The sequence below is a fragment of the Fistularia commersonii genome, chromosome 3 (assembly GCF_037954325.1).
Source record: "Fistularia commersonii isolate RoL2024-O1a breed Wild chromosome 3, RoL_Fcom_v1.0, whole genome shotgun sequence".
Classification (NCBI taxonomy): Eukaryota; Metazoa; Chordata; class Actinopteri; order Syngnathiformes; family Fistulariidae; genus Fistularia; species Fistularia commersonii.
In genome coordinates this window covers 22,632,754-22,650,315 of record NC_141286.1, presented here as the reverse complement: position 1 = coordinate 22,650,315, position 17,562 = coordinate 22,632,754, and the positions used below count along the sequence as shown (strand labels likewise).

At 42.1% G+C, this 17,562-nt stretch overlaps 1 protein-coding gene across 1 annotated transcript; it reads left to right on the top strand.

Moving 5' to 3' along the window:
* The first annotated feature begins 1,961 nt into the window (after nt 1-1,961).
* Nucleotides 1,962-15,902, top strand: LOC147235865 (monoacylglycerol lipase ABHD2). The gene is made up of 12 exons (XM_086144199.1): nt 1,962-2,157; nt 3,880-3,952; nt 4,358-4,401; nt 4,581-4,796; nt 9,873-10,048; nt 10,942-11,109; nt 11,503-11,686; nt 12,702-12,794; nt 13,333-13,434; nt 13,579-13,648; nt 13,935-14,019; nt 15,664-15,902. Exons 4-12 carry the CDS (start codon nt 4,588-4,590, stop codon nt 15,879-15,881), a joined length of 1,305 nt encoding a protein of 434 aa, XP_086000325.1. The 5' UTR covers nt 1,962-2,157; nt 3,880-3,952; nt 4,358-4,401; nt 4,581-4,587; the 3' UTR covers nt 15,882-15,902.
* The last annotated feature ends 1,660 nt before the right edge of the window (nt 15,903-17,562 follow it).

The following is a 17,562-nucleotide window of genomic DNA, read 5'->3' as shown; positions in this document are numbered from 1 at the left end:
ATTCCTCTCCTTTCCATCGCATACCTCCACCACTCTAGATTTTCCTCAACCTGTTCTCCGCTCTCGCCACAGATTACAACGTCATCTGCAATGTCACGTGATGACAAACTACTAATTTCACAAAATTGTTGTTACACTGATCAATGCCAAGAAGAGAAGCAGCAGCCAGAATAGGGAACCTGATCCAGAACAACCAGATCCTGATATCGCAGGTAACTACAACCAAACTAATAACTAAACTAATAACCATAAAAGGCTGGATTCTTTCAGTGAAATGAACAAGATCCACTTTGTTCAGTCACGTCAGCCTCACTTCTTACAACATCATTATGATTCCTGTCTGAGCAGTCATCTGGGTATCTGCAGCGCTGCTAACAACAATGACAAAAACAAAACAATTACAGACAAGAACAAAAAAGCTGTCATCGAACAAGGAGACGCCCAAGGATTTTGAGAAAAAAAAAACTAAATAAGAAAAATAAATCCTAAAATGGAGGAGTACTCAAGGGAAATGAACTTGGTGCAATGAATGGAGTACTGAAAATAAAAAAAGGGTTAAATAAAAGGAAAATACTAAAATGCACAAGGTAGATGATCATCTGTATCATTATTAATAACAATGACAGAGATTAACACATCATCACAAATAAAATCCCAAATATACAGATAAATTTCACCTATACAAGTACTAGTCTAATATCTACTATTAATACATTTTCACAAAGCGTGTCTTTTCTCTTTCATTTGTTAAATAGATCATTTGTAAGTATTTTTTAGACTTTTGTTTATTGCTGGGTTTGAAACTACTTTTGAACTTTTCATTTTTTTTTTTTAAAGAGAGAATGTGTTAAACTCTGTCGCCATCATGTGGACATTTTTTTCGACACTATAACTGATGCGCTGCTGTGGCAGGAATTTCCTCTATGGGGATCAATAATGTTTATCTTATCTTAAATAATAATTTTGAGGATGCATAGCATGCATGCCTCTCTAGCGATTGTGTCGTATATTGTTATAAACATTCACTGATAAATATGCATGAAACACAGTGAGAATACTTATGAGTGCTGATAAAGCACACAAGTATTCAGATCCATTCAGTGATGAATTATGCACTAACACACTTGAGCTCATGTTCCTCAGTTATTGTCTTTTGTGCTTTCTATTATACCCAGAGAAGATGTGTAAGTCATATCCAGACTGCTTGTAAGGAGGCTCACAAAATGAAATAACACACACTCATTTAAAAAAAAAACATTAATTTTAACAGACTCAGGGATTCAGATTCAGGCGAATGTGATCACAGAGATCAAGTCTGGATTGTTGCAATGTGGTGTTTGGTGATTACCACGCTTCCAGTGTCTGCCATTTTCTCACTTCACACATAATGGAAAAATAAACAATGTTTTTAAATTCAGCAATAATATGCGTTATCCACACAGGCATGATGAATGCACATTTGCAGAAGTTATGGGGGGGAAATGAAGTTTCATCCTGCTTTAAGCTAAACATCGACAGCTCACTTAAAGGAAAGTTCAGTTGGACATTTGAGCCAATGAACAGACATGACATTGTAGAAAAGTTACGGCAAAATAATACTATGGTGAGCAACACGTTATTTTATAATTTCCATGTTCCACATTTTTACTTATATTCCTTTATTCGACACTGGGCTCACAATTTGCATAAAAACAAAATTAATTCAGTCAGTTTAGGGTATCTTAATTTGTTTTAATTTATCATTCTGTTTGAAGATTTAAAATACACAGTGAATTTTGACTTTAATTTGGAAAAAAAATAAAATAAATTAAGTAACGTACAAATGAATTGTGTTTTAATTGCTCCTTCACTGGAGGAAACGGGGGCATACGTCATTAATAGTTTCGACCAATCACTGCGCTGATATGCTAATTTCAGATTCTTATCGGAAGTGGCGTCGGAGCTGTCAGTGCTGCCGCAGCTAGTCTGGCTAGCCCAGTCTGTGAATGAGAGGGCGTCACACACACATCCTCGCATACACATCCTCACAAACACACACACACACAGCCAGCCATGGTTTAGTGGAACACAAAACAAATAAATGAAACGCCGCGGGGATATACACAAGACCCGGCCGCTTTGCAGCATCACGGAGTAGGTTTCCTGTTCTAGCCAGCGGTAAGTCAAGAGTGTATTGGTTGTGATGCCGTTTGTGTAAAGTGGTCCTCATCCCGCTAACGTTACATTACATTGTTAAGTCTGTTTATTTTATGTAACGTCGCTTTATGCTAGGCTAAACCGAACCGAACGGGTGTTGGCGGACGCATCGAACGAGGCAGTTTATCGTCCGCGTTTGCCCGCCGTGGGAAGTTAGGACTCCCAAATATTCGTTATCGTCCGAAAGGCGCGGCGGGTATCCCTTATCCGGGGCAGGGCTAGCAAAGTTGCGCCGAGGGCATAGCCGGCCTGCTGACCAAAACATGACACTTCTCCGCGGGTTATCGTCCCTGTCGCCCTCCCCACCAACTAAAACCGTGCTATATTTTCCGCCCTTCCCAAAGCTAGCGTTTTACGAATTCCATGGTTGTACCCTTCTTTGCTGCCGCCGCCTCTCGTCTCGCTACGAGTCGTGACAAAAGAAGGAATAGCTAACACAAACACACCGGCGGAGGCAACTCTTCCTCCGCCGGTGATAAGACAGCTTTTCGCGGACATTAACCGGACATTCGCTCGGTGTAATTAAAGGGGATGAGATATCAGCCGTGTGAATGTGGGGGCGGCTAGCTACTTCCAAACCACTCCGGGTCATTCAGCCAGGAACCGCGTCCGTGCTGGGATGAGCTGTGTTTACATATGAGGTTTCTTTATTTTATTATTATCATTCTTATTGTTGAATTGTAAATGCTGCTCGACTTAGGTTTATTTTTCATCTGGTTGTTTATGCTAGCAGAGACACTCTGTTTCCTTGGCGATGCGCCTTAGAAGTCGGAGGTCGTCGACGTTTTAAACTTTAGGTCAGAGGGCAAAGCTTGGACCCCCCCCCCACTTAAAATAAGAATTTGATATATGTCTGTATACCTACGGGATTAATGTGTTTTTTTTCGTGATGCCAGGCACTCACTTGTATCGCTGTCTGAAATTTAGGACAATTATGTACATATTTCAAAGGCCCAAATGTTCCTATTCCCACATTGCTTTGCTAAAAAGGCACCTTTATCAGCAATATTAGCCTAATTTTTGTAAACCAGAAAGTGCAGTGGTCTTTGCTTCACAGCTGTCTTTTAAATGTCTGGTTTAAGCCTTGTGTATGATAAGCGCAACCACAGTTGGCTTTTCCGGTACGTATAGGCAAGAATCAGATGGCGATAAGACAGCAATCCACTTCATGCGAACTGAAAGGGGAAGTAATAAGTCATGCAGGGCTGGGGAGTTAAACACTGAGATGCACACAGTGACTTTCAGCATATATGTTGCAATGGGAAATTGTCAGTTTGCACAAAATAGATGTCAGGTAAGGCCAATGATGTCCGTTTTACAGTTCTAACCTCTGACAAAAGTCAGATGGAGCTAGCCTATTTGAGTTTGATAGGTGTTTTGGAAACCATTTGATCATTTTGCATTGTGCTCTAGGGAAGGAGTACGTCTCCTTCCAGTGCTTGATATTGGGACGTGGCTGGCAGAGGACAGACCCTGATGATGAGAATAATTGTTAATTGTGCGTCTGTGAATGGGGGACAAACTATCATTTGCTTTGTGAATTTTCTGTGCTTTTTTTTTTTTGTATCACAATTGCAGTCACAGTAGGGAAAAAAGGACAGTGGAGTGCCAGTATTTTTTTCTGTGTCAAGGAGGTGTTTAAGGTGGGGAAAAATAAATATTTTTTTCTTTTTTTTTCCAAAGGTTTGACCGGATCACTGTGAATTTTATTCAGATTTTTGGGCCGAGCGTATTTTGCTGAATAACCTACACAAATGTAAGTAACATCAATTGATTGTGATTCTTTTTATGTCCTGACTGGCCATTAACAGTATTTAATCTCTTGGACACGTTGGCCTCGACAGCGTATAGATACAATTTGATGCATTTGTGAAATCCTCTATAAGAATCATGTTTAGTTTTTAATTTTTTCTATTGGTGCTGTCACTGTCACGGCTCCGATATGGTGATTACATTGATCTGTATAAAAGGTTATCTCCAAATTCATTAACTACATTATCATGCGAGTGCATTGTAATTCATAATTTAATGTGGTGTAAGTACCTCTATCTCTGTGCAGTGAGGCTTTCTATTGCCTTTGCCTAAGGAGTAATGTAATTAAGGTGAGAGTGTTAAATTAACCAGCTGTGCTTTATCGGACTGATTTATCTCCTCTCTGTAGTCCCTCTGATCTGTTGCGCTTTGGGCACCAAGAGTAATAATCAGGTCAGTCAGACATCAAATCCTTCATTCTTCTGTTCCTCAGCTCACAGCTGAAATTATTTTACCACATTATTCGAAACGCCTTCACTCTATTAGGTTTTGACTAATTACAAGAGTGTGATTAATTTTATGCTGCTCGGTTAGTTTGTTAAAACAACGTGGTCTTTTGTTTTACTTTGCAGAGCAGTCATGAACCCCAACGAGCCAGACGTGAACACCATCTCTCCTGAGCTGCCGGCAATGTTTGACGGCATGAAATTGGCGGCTGTGGCAACAGTGCTCTACATCATTGTACGCTGTTTGAACCTCAAGAGCCCCACTGCACCCCCTGACCTAACCTACCAGGACACGCCCCTCAACCGATTCCTGCTTAAGTCCTGTCCTCAGCTGACCAAAGAGTGAGTTGCTTTCTCAGCTAAGTGTCAGTCATGGTGTTTCCATGGAAATATTGCTGCTGCCCAGCCATCTGGGGCTGTTGGGGAGGACAGTTTGTCTGGCGATGATCCCATCTGTCATCAGTGTTCCATAGTGGGCCACATGTCAGTCCCAGAGATTTTTGGCTGAATTCAAAGGCTGATCCTGCAACGAGACGGGTTTTGATCTCCGTATTGTAAGCAATGCACAGCAAGTACTTTTATACAATTAATCCCTATGACTGACTAATTTGGATTTTTGTAGAGTAAAAAGATAGCTCAGGTTTCTATTCTAGTGGTCAATATAAAGGAGGTTGGATTAAGAGCAAAAATACAACTTGTTTTTATAGATCTCTGAGATTTGCATCAGTATGACTATACAAATGTTCTCAGAAGGCTGCTTTGTTTAACAAATCAGTTTATTGAGAATTATTTGAATTGATCATACAACAAAACCTAAAATCACCTGTTTTCTTCCATTGCCAATGGTTAGTAGGAACAGCCAGGTAACTAATGTGTTGTGTGAACTCCGTAGTCAGCAGGCTCAATCCGCTACTGTCATTTGCTGAGCTGCAGAATTATACTCTGAAGTTGATGCATTAGCTTCCCCATGTCACGCGACTGACTAACTTAACTGACAGCTTTATGTATCAGGGACAGGAGTAATTTAATGTGATGTCAAAACACTGCAACACCGGAGTTCACCAAGCCACTAGCCGCACCTACCCTCCATGAGCTGTCGCTGAGCTGAGCTATAAACAATCAAAGCCCTCATGACAGATGAAATCTATGATGAAACCCTTTCTAAATCCCCCAAACCATTGTGTTTTTTTTTGTCTCCTACAGAGTTACTATTATGAGCGCTAAATTTTGAATTTCTTAAAATGGCTTGATCATAAATGATGCAGCTAGCTACTGTAAGTTCGGGTCACTTGTATGGAGGTGTACCCTGTGTCGGCCAATCCAAATTAGACACTAGGGTTTAGGTGTCATGGCTGTAGCACGAAAAATTGCAAATCATCCTTTAAACCATTGTAAACAGTTAGTGTCACTCTCCTTTTCTTATGGCTGGCTGGAGTTTTAATTTCCCCAGAGGAATCCTCAGCTCTGTTTTGTGACTCTTCAAGCCTTGATCGCAAGTGTGTGCTTATGTAACCAGCTGTTACCCAGACCTTTGCCTTTGCAGCTGCAGTGTGAGAGAAATATTTAGATTCTTGTGTGTTATCATGCAGAATGGGTTTGTCGATGTTTATGGTGAATCTTTGTCAGTTGAGAAATCACGTTTTAGAGCCCTCAATCGTTCCCCGTGGTGTTGTATGACAGAGATCAATGGCACAGTGGGAAACACTGGTGTGCTTTTGAGGTCAATAGGACATAAAGAATTCTTGTTTTGGGACACAGAGGCTAAGAGAGGGGACACAAAACCAAACCGAACCTTAGGAAAGAACGGCACAATGCAAATATGTTTGGTTTAAAATCAGAGAAATAACCCCTGCTCTTTGAATTATGTGCTGTAGCAGTAACCGAAGAAAGAAACAGCTATGTTCTCTTCAGTAAACATGTTTAAAAAAAAAAAAAAAAAAAAGGAAGACGCAGCTTAATGTTTTATGTTGCATGAGCCTGCTGTGCCAGGGAGGCAGTAGGCTGTGACCTCCAGACCAAGGTGTGTACCATCCCAACATGTTTGGCGGTACACACCCATCTGAATGTAATTGTACAAGTAGCTTGAAGTGCACCTTGATATCGGCATGGCTGTTTGATGATTTTCATGTAGTGTTTATTAGTGTTATTATTTGAAGAACGTTAAATACCACATTGCATTTGAAACACACATACAATAAGACACGTGGAAAAAAAAAAAAAAGCAGCATGGAATCTACCTCAAACATACTGTAAAACAGTGTACAACTGGACTCTGTGATCATGTTGTGGGTAGAAGTCAACGGAGAGAGCAAAGCTACATGAGCTGGAGAGATTAATTCAAGTCTGCATTTGTTGATACTGTATCTCATAGCTATTAGATGTGAGGGTTGCCAGGTAGCTTGCCATTATATTATCTAAGTTTGAACGCGTTCCATAAAATAAATTCAACTTGTTCGACTCACTTTTAAAGAAGTGATGTAGTTATCTTAACTATTATATACCCTAACCTTTGCCTCTTCAAGTTTTTGAACACGTTGTTCTGTTTTTCAGAGGGGGGAGGTTACATAACATGCTATCAAAATTGAAAATGGTGGGAAAAGTCAAGTTTACTGCTGGAAAAAGGATTAGCTAATTGTTTTGCAACATTTATGATATTAAAGACTTGGCAAGAACAAGGAACAGACAAGACAAAGGATCCATTTCTTGATGCAGATGCTCAAGTTGTGTGCTGACATTTCAATAATAAAGATACACAGTGAAATATCACATGAGATTAAACTAAATAAATATTAATATATATCCCTCACCTCATCATGCAAAATCATGCCATCATGAAATAATCCCTTTGGCGAATGACAAATGCATCTGAATAAGTGTTTTTCTTGCAGCCTCCCATCACCATGAACACACTATTTTTCCAATCGAAATGTTTAGTATTTTCTCAGCCAGCTCACATCAAAACCTTCTGGCTCTACTTGTAAACTTTGATCTGGATTTCTGCTTCATCAAATCACAATGACACATCTGTTTCCTGTTTCTGTTATCTAATATTAACAATGTCTTGAATACACACACACAATTTTAGGAGATGACATCACCCCTAAATGCACAATGTGTATCTGCCTCCCTACTATATTCAAAGACTTGTCTTGACTATTTAAGTCCTGTTATATATAGAGACTCAGTTGTTTGCAGGTTAAGGCAAGGTTTTAATGAGTTGGAGGACAATTAAACTTTGGTTTGTTTGAATAATATAGATGAGTAAAAATGGATAATCTAAAGATCACTAAAATTAAAAAAAACATTCTTCCATTACTTGCCTTTCAATTTAAAACCGTTGAAAAATAATTAAAAATAAATGGTTAACTTCAATCGGAATTTAGAAGTCAACATATTACTAAGCTGTATTTCATCTGCTCCTTGTATTGTGAAATTTATCTGCCTCACGAGGCCCCCCAGCCCCCTTTATGCAGATGAGAATATCCGCTTCACGCACTATCAGATTAGACCTGCAGAGTACCTTCCAAAGAGGTGTAGTTAAGCTCTGCGCTCACCATACATGCTAAAGGTGATTATCAAATTGAAGTAGTCCCCTGCCTTGTGTACAACTGCTCTCTTATGTAAGGAGTGTATTTTCTAGGTGGAGTAATTGTTGCAGATGAGAAAACACGTGGCTGCAGTTGAAGGTCTTGGGTAACATTTGATGTAACCGAGCCCTTTGCTCCACACAGCAGCGTTTTTTCTGTTCTCTTCTTTGAACTGTACACAGCAGTCGTGTATCCCCTTACAGTCATGCCTAACTTTTTTTTTTTTTTTCATCTCATGACCTCCGAGATAGCACATTACTCATGTCATTGTCACTCACTCTGACAAGAGACTGAGACATAAAGAAGCACAAGAAAAGTGACTGATGCAGGTGCCCTTCAACAATTTTTAAACCTCGTGTGAAGCGTACAACATACGGTACACACTGTTCACTTTTGGTTATTTCCATGTAAAACAAGGAAGCGGAGGAGGAATTCATAAGCTGAATTTCCGACCCAAAAATAGCTGCAAGTGACTTCCCTGGAAGAAGTGAGAGCAAAGTATATTCATTGGTTAAGAAATGTTACTTCAACAATTCATTTCCCACAACTTTGAAAACAAATGAAAAAAATTTAAAAATCTATTCCATGTAATGTCATTTATTTCAGAGTATATGTACAAAACGGATTCAAAATTGGGGGAAAAAAATTTCACACTGTATTGCAGTTTAAATTGTTTTTAAAACCCCGTGGTCCAAAATTCCAGATTTACCATGCATATTTGGTGGATCCCATTTACCTGATGACCTGCCACGCCTGCACGATTAAAGGGGAAACACAGAAGCCCCTTAATCTGTCTTTATAAACAGCTTTTTACTTAACAAATTAAAGCTCTGTCTCTTCCCGAATCAGTCTCTCTCTACTACTTCAGCCAGATTCAGCCAGTTTCCAGATGTTAACACCTCACCTATCCCGTTCTTCTGGCTGTTAAGAGTGACATGTGAGATAGAACATGACTCGAGACTATGTTTGTACAGATTTAGTCTGGCCAGTTTCAGAGCCCAAGTCTCACACTACTTCTCTTTTTGCTTTGCTCTCATCTCGAAACAAATGCATGGTGTCTCAAATGCAGTATCTGAGATCACGCATTAATCTGACATTACTTTTATCGTCAAGAAAAGGTTCCCATCTACTTCCTAGCTAGTTGTTTCATGTGTGACTATTCCTCTTAATAAGTTGATTGAAAATAAGTGAATGTGCCAATAAATTGTTCTTACTATGTGGAGTATCGATCGGTAAAGACGTGTGTGGCAAGGTGTGGGACGAAGCCAAAATCCAAGCTTCAAACAGAAATTTCGCAAAATTCTCATCCATCATAACAGGGCAGGATTGTGAAATATATTTTTACGATGCCGTTCCCCTGTTTGTCTTTCAAAATGTTCTGGAAAGGGTGAGCCGGTTCTTACAACAATGAAGGATGGTAAAAAAAACAGAAATTGCAATACTTGTAGCATTTTGTCTCTAGGTGGAAGATGGTGAGTCATAATAATGCACACCTTAGGTCACAATACACACCCACAGTGAACTCCGGTGGAGGAGTCTCTGGAATGCAAGAACATGCTTTAAATAACCCAGGAAAAAAAATCGTAGCGTGTTGATGTTAAACACTGTGGGCTCATTGCATAATATTGTCAAGTACTGCAAGGAAAATTGGACTTTGTCTGCAAACTATGTACCTGAACGTTTCTCTGTCAAGATTCACAAACACACCTGTATATCATCTTGATAAAATCACACTGATGTCATAGCTGGACTCTTGTTCTTTGCGCAATCAATGTAAATACGTCTGCTTTTCAGAACTGAAATCAAAAGCAAAGTTGTGTTGATTCCCCAGGTACGTTCCGCCCCTGCTGTGGGGCAAGAGCGGCCACCTGCAGACGGCACTATACGGGAAACTCGGCCGGGTCAACTCGCCGCACCCCAGCGGAATCCGAAAGTACTTACCGATGCAGGATGGGGCCACAGCGACCTTTGACCTCTTCGAACCTCTGAGGGACCATCGGACAGGAGGTGAGATCTTTGATCGGAATCCGCTTGATCTTTACTGGTTTATGTTGCTTTTTGCTTCCAGCCATCCCGATAAATGCTTTTTAGATAAAAACAAGTGGCTCTGTGACTCCACATCAAACGTGCTTACTGGATAGATTGTGTTGCTGGATGTAAACTACTGTCAGGCGGTTTCTTTATTGTACTTGCACTGCTGTTAACTTGAGCCGAGTCTTTTAACATGACCCCTGTCTGTGTCCTTCAACCCCGGAGGCACGCTGGTTGTTGCGCCTCTCGGGGTTTCTCATAGCACCGGTAGATTTCGTAGGGCTTTACTTCTCAGACGTGCAAATGAGGTTTACTCTGGACGGAACAATATTTAAATGAAATATTCTCAGTGCAGTCTGTGGATGGCAGAGTTAAAAGTTAATTACTTTCTTGAATTAAATGATTCAGCTTGCCCCTGACCTTAGCATCCCTAATCTGATTTTCAGGCCTCTCACTGAGATTAGGACAGGGAAAAATACTGAACATCGTCTGTGATTCTTTTTTCATTTAGAAAATTGTGCGGCATGATTGTATTATTTATGTGCAAACAAACACTGCAAAAAAAAAGCCATGTCATAATTGGCAGCTCTAAAAATTGCAGCAAAATTGACTAAAAGTGAGCAGGATAGTGGATCAGTGAAAAAATAATTGAAATCATTGTCATTGTAATTAAATTACTTGTGCTTGTGCAGAGGACAAATAGTTTGTGTGTTGTTCTTGTAGCTTTCTATATAAATTGGTATCTGAAAAGTAAATAGCATATTTCCCTGAGTTGGTGTCCTGTACTGATAAAGTTGTGTAGGTCTTTTTGTGAATCAAATGATTCCCATTTTGAAATATTAACCTCGTCCACCCGCCCGTTTGCCCAGATGAGGTCACCATGGTCATCTGCCCTGGTATTGGTAACCACAGCGAGAAGCACTACATCAGGACCTTCGTTGATCACGCTCAGAAGGACGGCTACCGCTGTGCCGTGCTGAACCACCTGGGAGCTCTCCCCAACATCGAGCTGACCTCACCGCGCATGTTCACTTACGGTGAGCGTGAGATTTACTCGCGAGGATTTGTTCTGCGTCCTCAGTGCTGAATCACCAAATTATCTGCAGAGGCAGCTGTAGCCTGAGGCAGTTCTTTACAGCACTGGACACATTTGATACATTGGTCCACAGCAAATTTGGAAGAACGGTATCCTTTACTGACACCTTTAAACTTCATTATCTACTCTGATTTAGTAAAATAGACCTCAGTATTTTAATTTCCTCTCATATCTGAAAATCTTAACTCAGCTTTATATGTCATTTTAAAAGGTATTATGAGGGGAGGGGGGAAGCAATTTCCTGAATTAAAGGCACCTTGAGCAGGAGCTGCTGAGCGGAGACAAATGCTCTGTCCTACAGTTCCCGTTTATCGATTGATAACTCCGTTTACAGGGTGCACATGGGAGTTTGCCGCCATGGTCGGGTACATCAAGCGGATGTATCCTCAGACGCAGCTCATCGTGGTGGGCTTCAGCCTGGGCGGGAACATCGTCTGTAAGTTCCTGGGCGAGAACATGTCGAACCAGGAGAGAGTGCTTTGTTGCGTCAGCGTCTGCCAGGGCTACAGCGCTCTCAGGTGGGTCAACCAATCGTCTCATCAGCACTCCTCTTTCTGTAGAAAAACCATTTATTGTACCCGTCCCCAAGGTACAAACACATGCTGATTTGTGCTTGAATAATGTCAAGGCACTTCAGGAGAGTCCCTTAACTCATTGACTGAAAAAAAAACAACTTTAATGATAATTCTTTGTTGAAACCATTTCTTAATGCACAAGCAGTCCATAATAAAACGTGCAGGTTAAACCTGGCCCATAAATAAACATTGGACAGGCAGTCAGCCATGGACAAGCTGATGGGAATGTTTTCGAACCGCGTGTGTTCGGGGGCGTTCGTTGCCAACTGGGCTCTCAACCTGTTGGACTGAATCCCATCATCTGGGTTTTAAATGCTGCCTGACTCTCCTGGCAAAATGGCAGATGGGGTGCAGCGTCAAATTGAATTAATTTTGCTTTCAAAATAAAGCCTAAAGTGGTCCGTCCATCATTGTGCCAAGGAAGCTGAGGCCGTGCCTCTTTTCCAATAATAATGTGAGATTATTGCCTTATATTGTTTATACATTTGATGGAGTTGAATGGTACTGAGATGCCAAATCCATTTTAGAGATCAAAAAAGTTCATGACTGTGACATAATCATTCAGTGTTGATGGTTGAAAACAGCATCTCCGTTTCAGAAAAATCTTCACTGTTTTTTTTTTTTCTTAACCTCTAAAAACATTTGATAGTTTTGATTAGTACTGATTTGTTGATTATAATATAGAAATTGAAAACCATTAGTATGTACTGGTAAGTCTTGACAGGATCTCTCAGGGCCATTTTGGATACATTACTCTAAGAGGTTAGAAGCATGAGGAAGGATATAAAGTGGCTTTGTTGAATTAACTTCTCTCTTAATGGCATATTAATGCCCAACACTATTTTTGGCCTCCATCAGTGTGACTTTGTGGAGTGTATTACACAGGACAGCCATTGTGTTTTGGAATGTAGAAAAGATGCACAAAGCAAACTTCGTCTGTGGTTGTCTTTATCCTCAGGGCCCAGGAAACATTCCTGCAGTGGGATCAGTTCAGACGCTTCTATAACTTTCTCATGGCTGACAACATGAAGAAAATTATCTTTTCCCACAGGTATGGCTCTCCGCCCTGCACCTCAACCAGATGTACATTGTCAAATATTATCAAAATACCTGTGGCATAAAGTCAGCAGCTCAACAGGGAGAGGCACCAAATGTATTTTCAGGGCTCCGTTGCTTTCACAGGAAAATAATGTGCCGTACATTTTCTCCTAAATTTTGAAGTACTTGTACTCAAGTATTTTTCAATAGATATGCGTTCACACTCCTCTACATTTCAGAGGAAAAATGCTCCCCCCTCCTTTTTTTTTTCCCAGCTTTTCATTCTAGTCACCTGTAAGTGTGAGACTCCACGGCGTCAGTCATATAGCAGCAAGGGTGTTAGAGACAGCTTAATTTGGCTTTTTACGGAAAGTAGCAGGTCCTTTGGTTCACATTTCAAGGGACCCCACCTTTTTATTTCACCTACATGGTTGAAACCCAAAGAACATTTATGAACTCTGGTACCGGTGAACAACTGTTCATACTGAAATTTCTGTCGTTGTACTCTGGCTGGGTGAGTAATGCTTGTACCTGTTCTCTGCGTGGCGCAGGGACAGTCTGTTTGCAGGTTACCCAGGTAAAGTGATTGACACGGACCTCAGTCGGCTTTACACAGCAACGTCCCTCATGCAGATCGACGATAACATCATGAGGTATTTCCGCAAACACAGAATTCAAGCTAGCTGTTAAAAAATCATAACCCTCAGATTCTTCAGCGTTGTGCAATGTAGGCGTGTTCTTTAGCTAGTGAAAATTGAATGGATGATGAATTAATGGCTATTTTGTTGCTTCAACAGAAAATTCCATGGCCACAGCTCTCTGAAAGAATACTATGAGAAGGAGAGCTGTGTACATTACATTCACAACGTAAGAACTTTTCTTGCAATTGAATCCACACAATTTTACATCAGGTCATTAGTGTGTGTGTGTGTGTGTGTGTGTGTGTGTGTGTGTGTGTGTGTGTGTGTGTGTGTGTGTGTGTGTGTGTGTGTGTGTGCGTGTGTGCGTGTGTGCGTGCGTGCGTGCGTGCGTGCGTGCGTGCGTGCGTGCGTGCGTGCGTGCGTGCGTGCGTGCGTGCGTGCGTGCGTGCGTGCGTGCGTGCGTGCGTGCGTGCGTGCGTGCGACTGATGTAGTGTAACTGTTTGTCTTGCAGGTAAACGTACCGCTGCTGCTCGTGAACTCTGCAGATGACCCTCTGGTCCATGACTCCCTGCTCAACATCCCGCGTACGCTTGCAGGTAATTTAATGGCATGTGTCCCGGCGACAGCTGTGGGTGAGAGTGCAGTGGCTGGAAGCACAAGGCCTCACTCCAGTCCTATCAGTGGAAACTCAGAATGTTTGGAAGCAGCTAGCTGGTCGCTTTGACCAGTGCATATTTTGAAAAAAATGTTTGGTGTATAGAATGAGCTGCGTTTTCTCTAACTATATGAAATGATCCCAGTGTTCACAAATATTGTAGTAAAACCAGAAGAGAAGATAGAGAATGTGCTGTAGTGAGAGTCAGCGTGGATGAAAGTTGGGGTGGAAAGACCAGTCAAAGACAGAGTGCTTAGAAGCTTTCAAAACTGACTAATGAATAAACAAACACTGGTCATGAGAAGTATTTTAATCGGGCCAACGACTTGTTTGAAGATTTCAGACTCTGTGGGAGCTCATGTCTGTGTTTAGCCTGGCCCGTTGCCCGGTGCAAACACATGATGTTCTTTGAAATCAGCAACAAAATGCCTTGCAAGATTGACGGGCAGCACCTGTAATGACTTTTAAATGAGGTGCTAAGAGCAATTTTTGGTGGATAGATCCACATGAAGCCTGCTGAAGGCAACTTTGCTCACTCACCCACACAACTAGGCGAGACCTTTGCTCTTTCTAAAGGGTGTTTGAGTGCTTGATGCCTCGCAGTCTCAAAGATTCTAACAGTGAAAGGAGTGTGCAGTCAGAGCAAACCTTTAAACTACTTTGGAAAAGGAAAATCCCTCGTGAGGGTGGACGAGTGCTGCCTGGAAGACACTCTTGCCTTCGGTGCGCAACGCTTACTGAAGGAGGATCAGCTGCCACTTTAGCCTGAAGGGTGATACACTGACTCACTGCCACATTTGGAATTGAGACAGTGGTACTGTAGTTAGCTCAGACATGAAAACCAGTCTCACCCAGTGAACTTTATTTAGCATTGACGACCTGCTACAAAAAAACATTTCCCGAGCATGTTGTGTTCCCTTCTGTCACTCGGCGCCTGGTGAAATGGTGACTCAGGATGTGGAGGAGAACTCCGACGTCCCAGGGCAGCAGCTGTCGTGAACTGTGCGCAGCAGCGAAAACCCCCGGGCATCTTAGTCATTAGTCAAGTGTATCAGGCGCTCCCATTAACCCAGATAAGAGCAGGCGAATAGATTCAGGCCAATCCTTTACATGCCACCCCTCTGTCCAGTGGTTTACAGCTGCTGCAATCTGCACCGGTTGCTATAGTAATATAAAAAAAAAAAATAGATTAATGATTTATCTGCATAGCAACCCTCTGCGTTTCTGCAGAATTAGAGAAAAAAAAAACCTTTTGTGTTAAGGGTTTTTTCCTGCATGCTTTTGGCGATGTAGCAACCGAGCAAACAAAAGCTCAAATCGTGGCAACTGTCAGCTGCCACTGTTCGACTCAGCAACCACTGCTGTTTATGGCACTCGCTTCCCACTCGACCAGGCTGTTAGAAAGCCATCCCATCATTTGATTTAGCATTATAATATACAGTTTACGTAACACCGTTTAACCAGACGAACTCCGCCCGAATAAAACCATAAAACAAAATCACGACTGCCCATATTTACAGATTTTGGAGTGTGTGACCGTGTCAAGAGTACAAAGGCCTCATTGCCCTGCCACGTTGTCTTTTAGCAAAGAAGTCAAACGTCATCTTTGCCCTGACGCTCCACGGAGGCCACCTGGGGTTCTTCAAGGGGGCAGTCCTGTTCCCGCAGCCGCTCACCTGGATGGACCAAGTGATCGTGGGCTACGCCAATGCCATCTGCCAGTGGGAGAAGCAGAAACCTCCGTGCCAAAGTGGCAATCTGAGTGAGAACTCCTGCGCAGAGGAAAAAGATAAAAACCTCTGATCTCTCTCCCCCCTCCCTCCCTACCTTCACCGTAACAGAACACAAACCTGAACCAAACCCTCAAACTGCTCCCTCCCTCTCTCTCTCTGACCTGTCCTTGGGTGCTGTTCATTGCTACAGACATCCCGGTCCTCCACACGTCCCACACTCGCCATGCCTTCAGCACAGTTTGCCCCATTTGTAACCCGGAACGCCTTTCAGGACGGGAAGTCACAAACAAATGGCTGCCTTTCAGCTCCTCTCTGTTGCAAGGACTTCGAATTCTGCGCGGGAACACTTCGTCTTCTCTCTCTCTCTCTCTCTCTCAACATTTGCCCTTGGCTGACCTAGGTGCCGACCAAAAAAAAAAAAATGTACTCGGACGAAGTGCGTTTAGTGTCGTAGCCCCGAAGTGAGATCACCACTTCCAAGCAGTCTGGTAAAAGTCCACGAATCCCACACAAGTAAAGGACTGAACTGCAGCCGGTGCCCATGTATTGCACCTGTACCGAGCTCACTGCTTACCAATGCCAAGGCCAGATAGTTTAGTCTGCTGTCTTAAACCACACAGCGTCTCTGTCCTCTGTGTGCGTGCGTGTGCGTGTGTGTGTGTGCGTGCGTGTGTGTGTCCTTGAGCATCAGTTGCCGTGATTTACTTCTTGTCAGGCGGCCTTTTCATGTTTTGGTATGAATATGTTTGCGGAAGACAGTTGGCGTTAGGGATCACAGTTTAAAAAAAAAAAAAAAATGAAAAAAAAAAAAAAAAATCACATTCCAGTTCATAACACCCTCCTGGCACTTGATAAGTTACCCAGAGAGCAGACTTCATCTCGACCAGGGTTCTAGCCCAAAACGGGATCCATGCACATTCCCTCGACTGCATTCTATCCTTTTTCATGCAGTGCACTTTATGCCCTACTCGCTCTAATCTTTATTTCTTGTTTCCTCATTAGCCCGAGGGTAAACGTGGAGGTTTATAGCTGTTATTGTTCTCTTGGAAAAGTGAAGGGAGCAAGAGTGATAAAAATGCTCCCTCTCGTTGTGTGTCGGTTTCTGTGAGCCCTCTCATTCTCCCGGCTGCCTTTGACCAGCTGCAGGTCCCACCTCCACCCCCCCGGAGCTGTCGCGAGTGCACAGGCGCCTCAGCTCAGCTCTGGAAAGCCCTGTTTTTGTGCAGAAACTCTTAGCACTCCTGCGTTTTGTCGCAAGTGGTCCTGTGGGTTTAGACTCCGATATACAGAGTTTGCCGACAGGTGAGGTGCGTTTAAAGGGAAAGCACCTAAGCAGACTTTTTTTCTTTTGGTCAGCTGTGAGGTGCACTGAGTAGGAGGGCTAAGTGTACCATTGCTAAACCAAATGTTTCTTTCTGTTGAATGTTTGTCAATGATACTGTTGATTGTCAGTGTTTTGCTTGATGAAAAATGCTGCACATATGAGAGAAGTGTCGGGATTTAAAAAAAAAAAAAAATCCTTTCAGCAACTACATAGAAAGATGCCCCTCCCCTTTTTATTCTATGTGTGTTCGGAAGAGCAATTTGGATAACTGCAACACATTGCTGAAATGTACTGCAATCTGAGTTGACAACAACATTTTTGTGACCCTAATTTGATAGAGAATCAAGCAAGACTCAGCAAAAGGTTAAGAAATTTATCCAGTTCAGTCCATAAACTGCAAGTGAACACTGGCAAGGTGTGTGTGTGT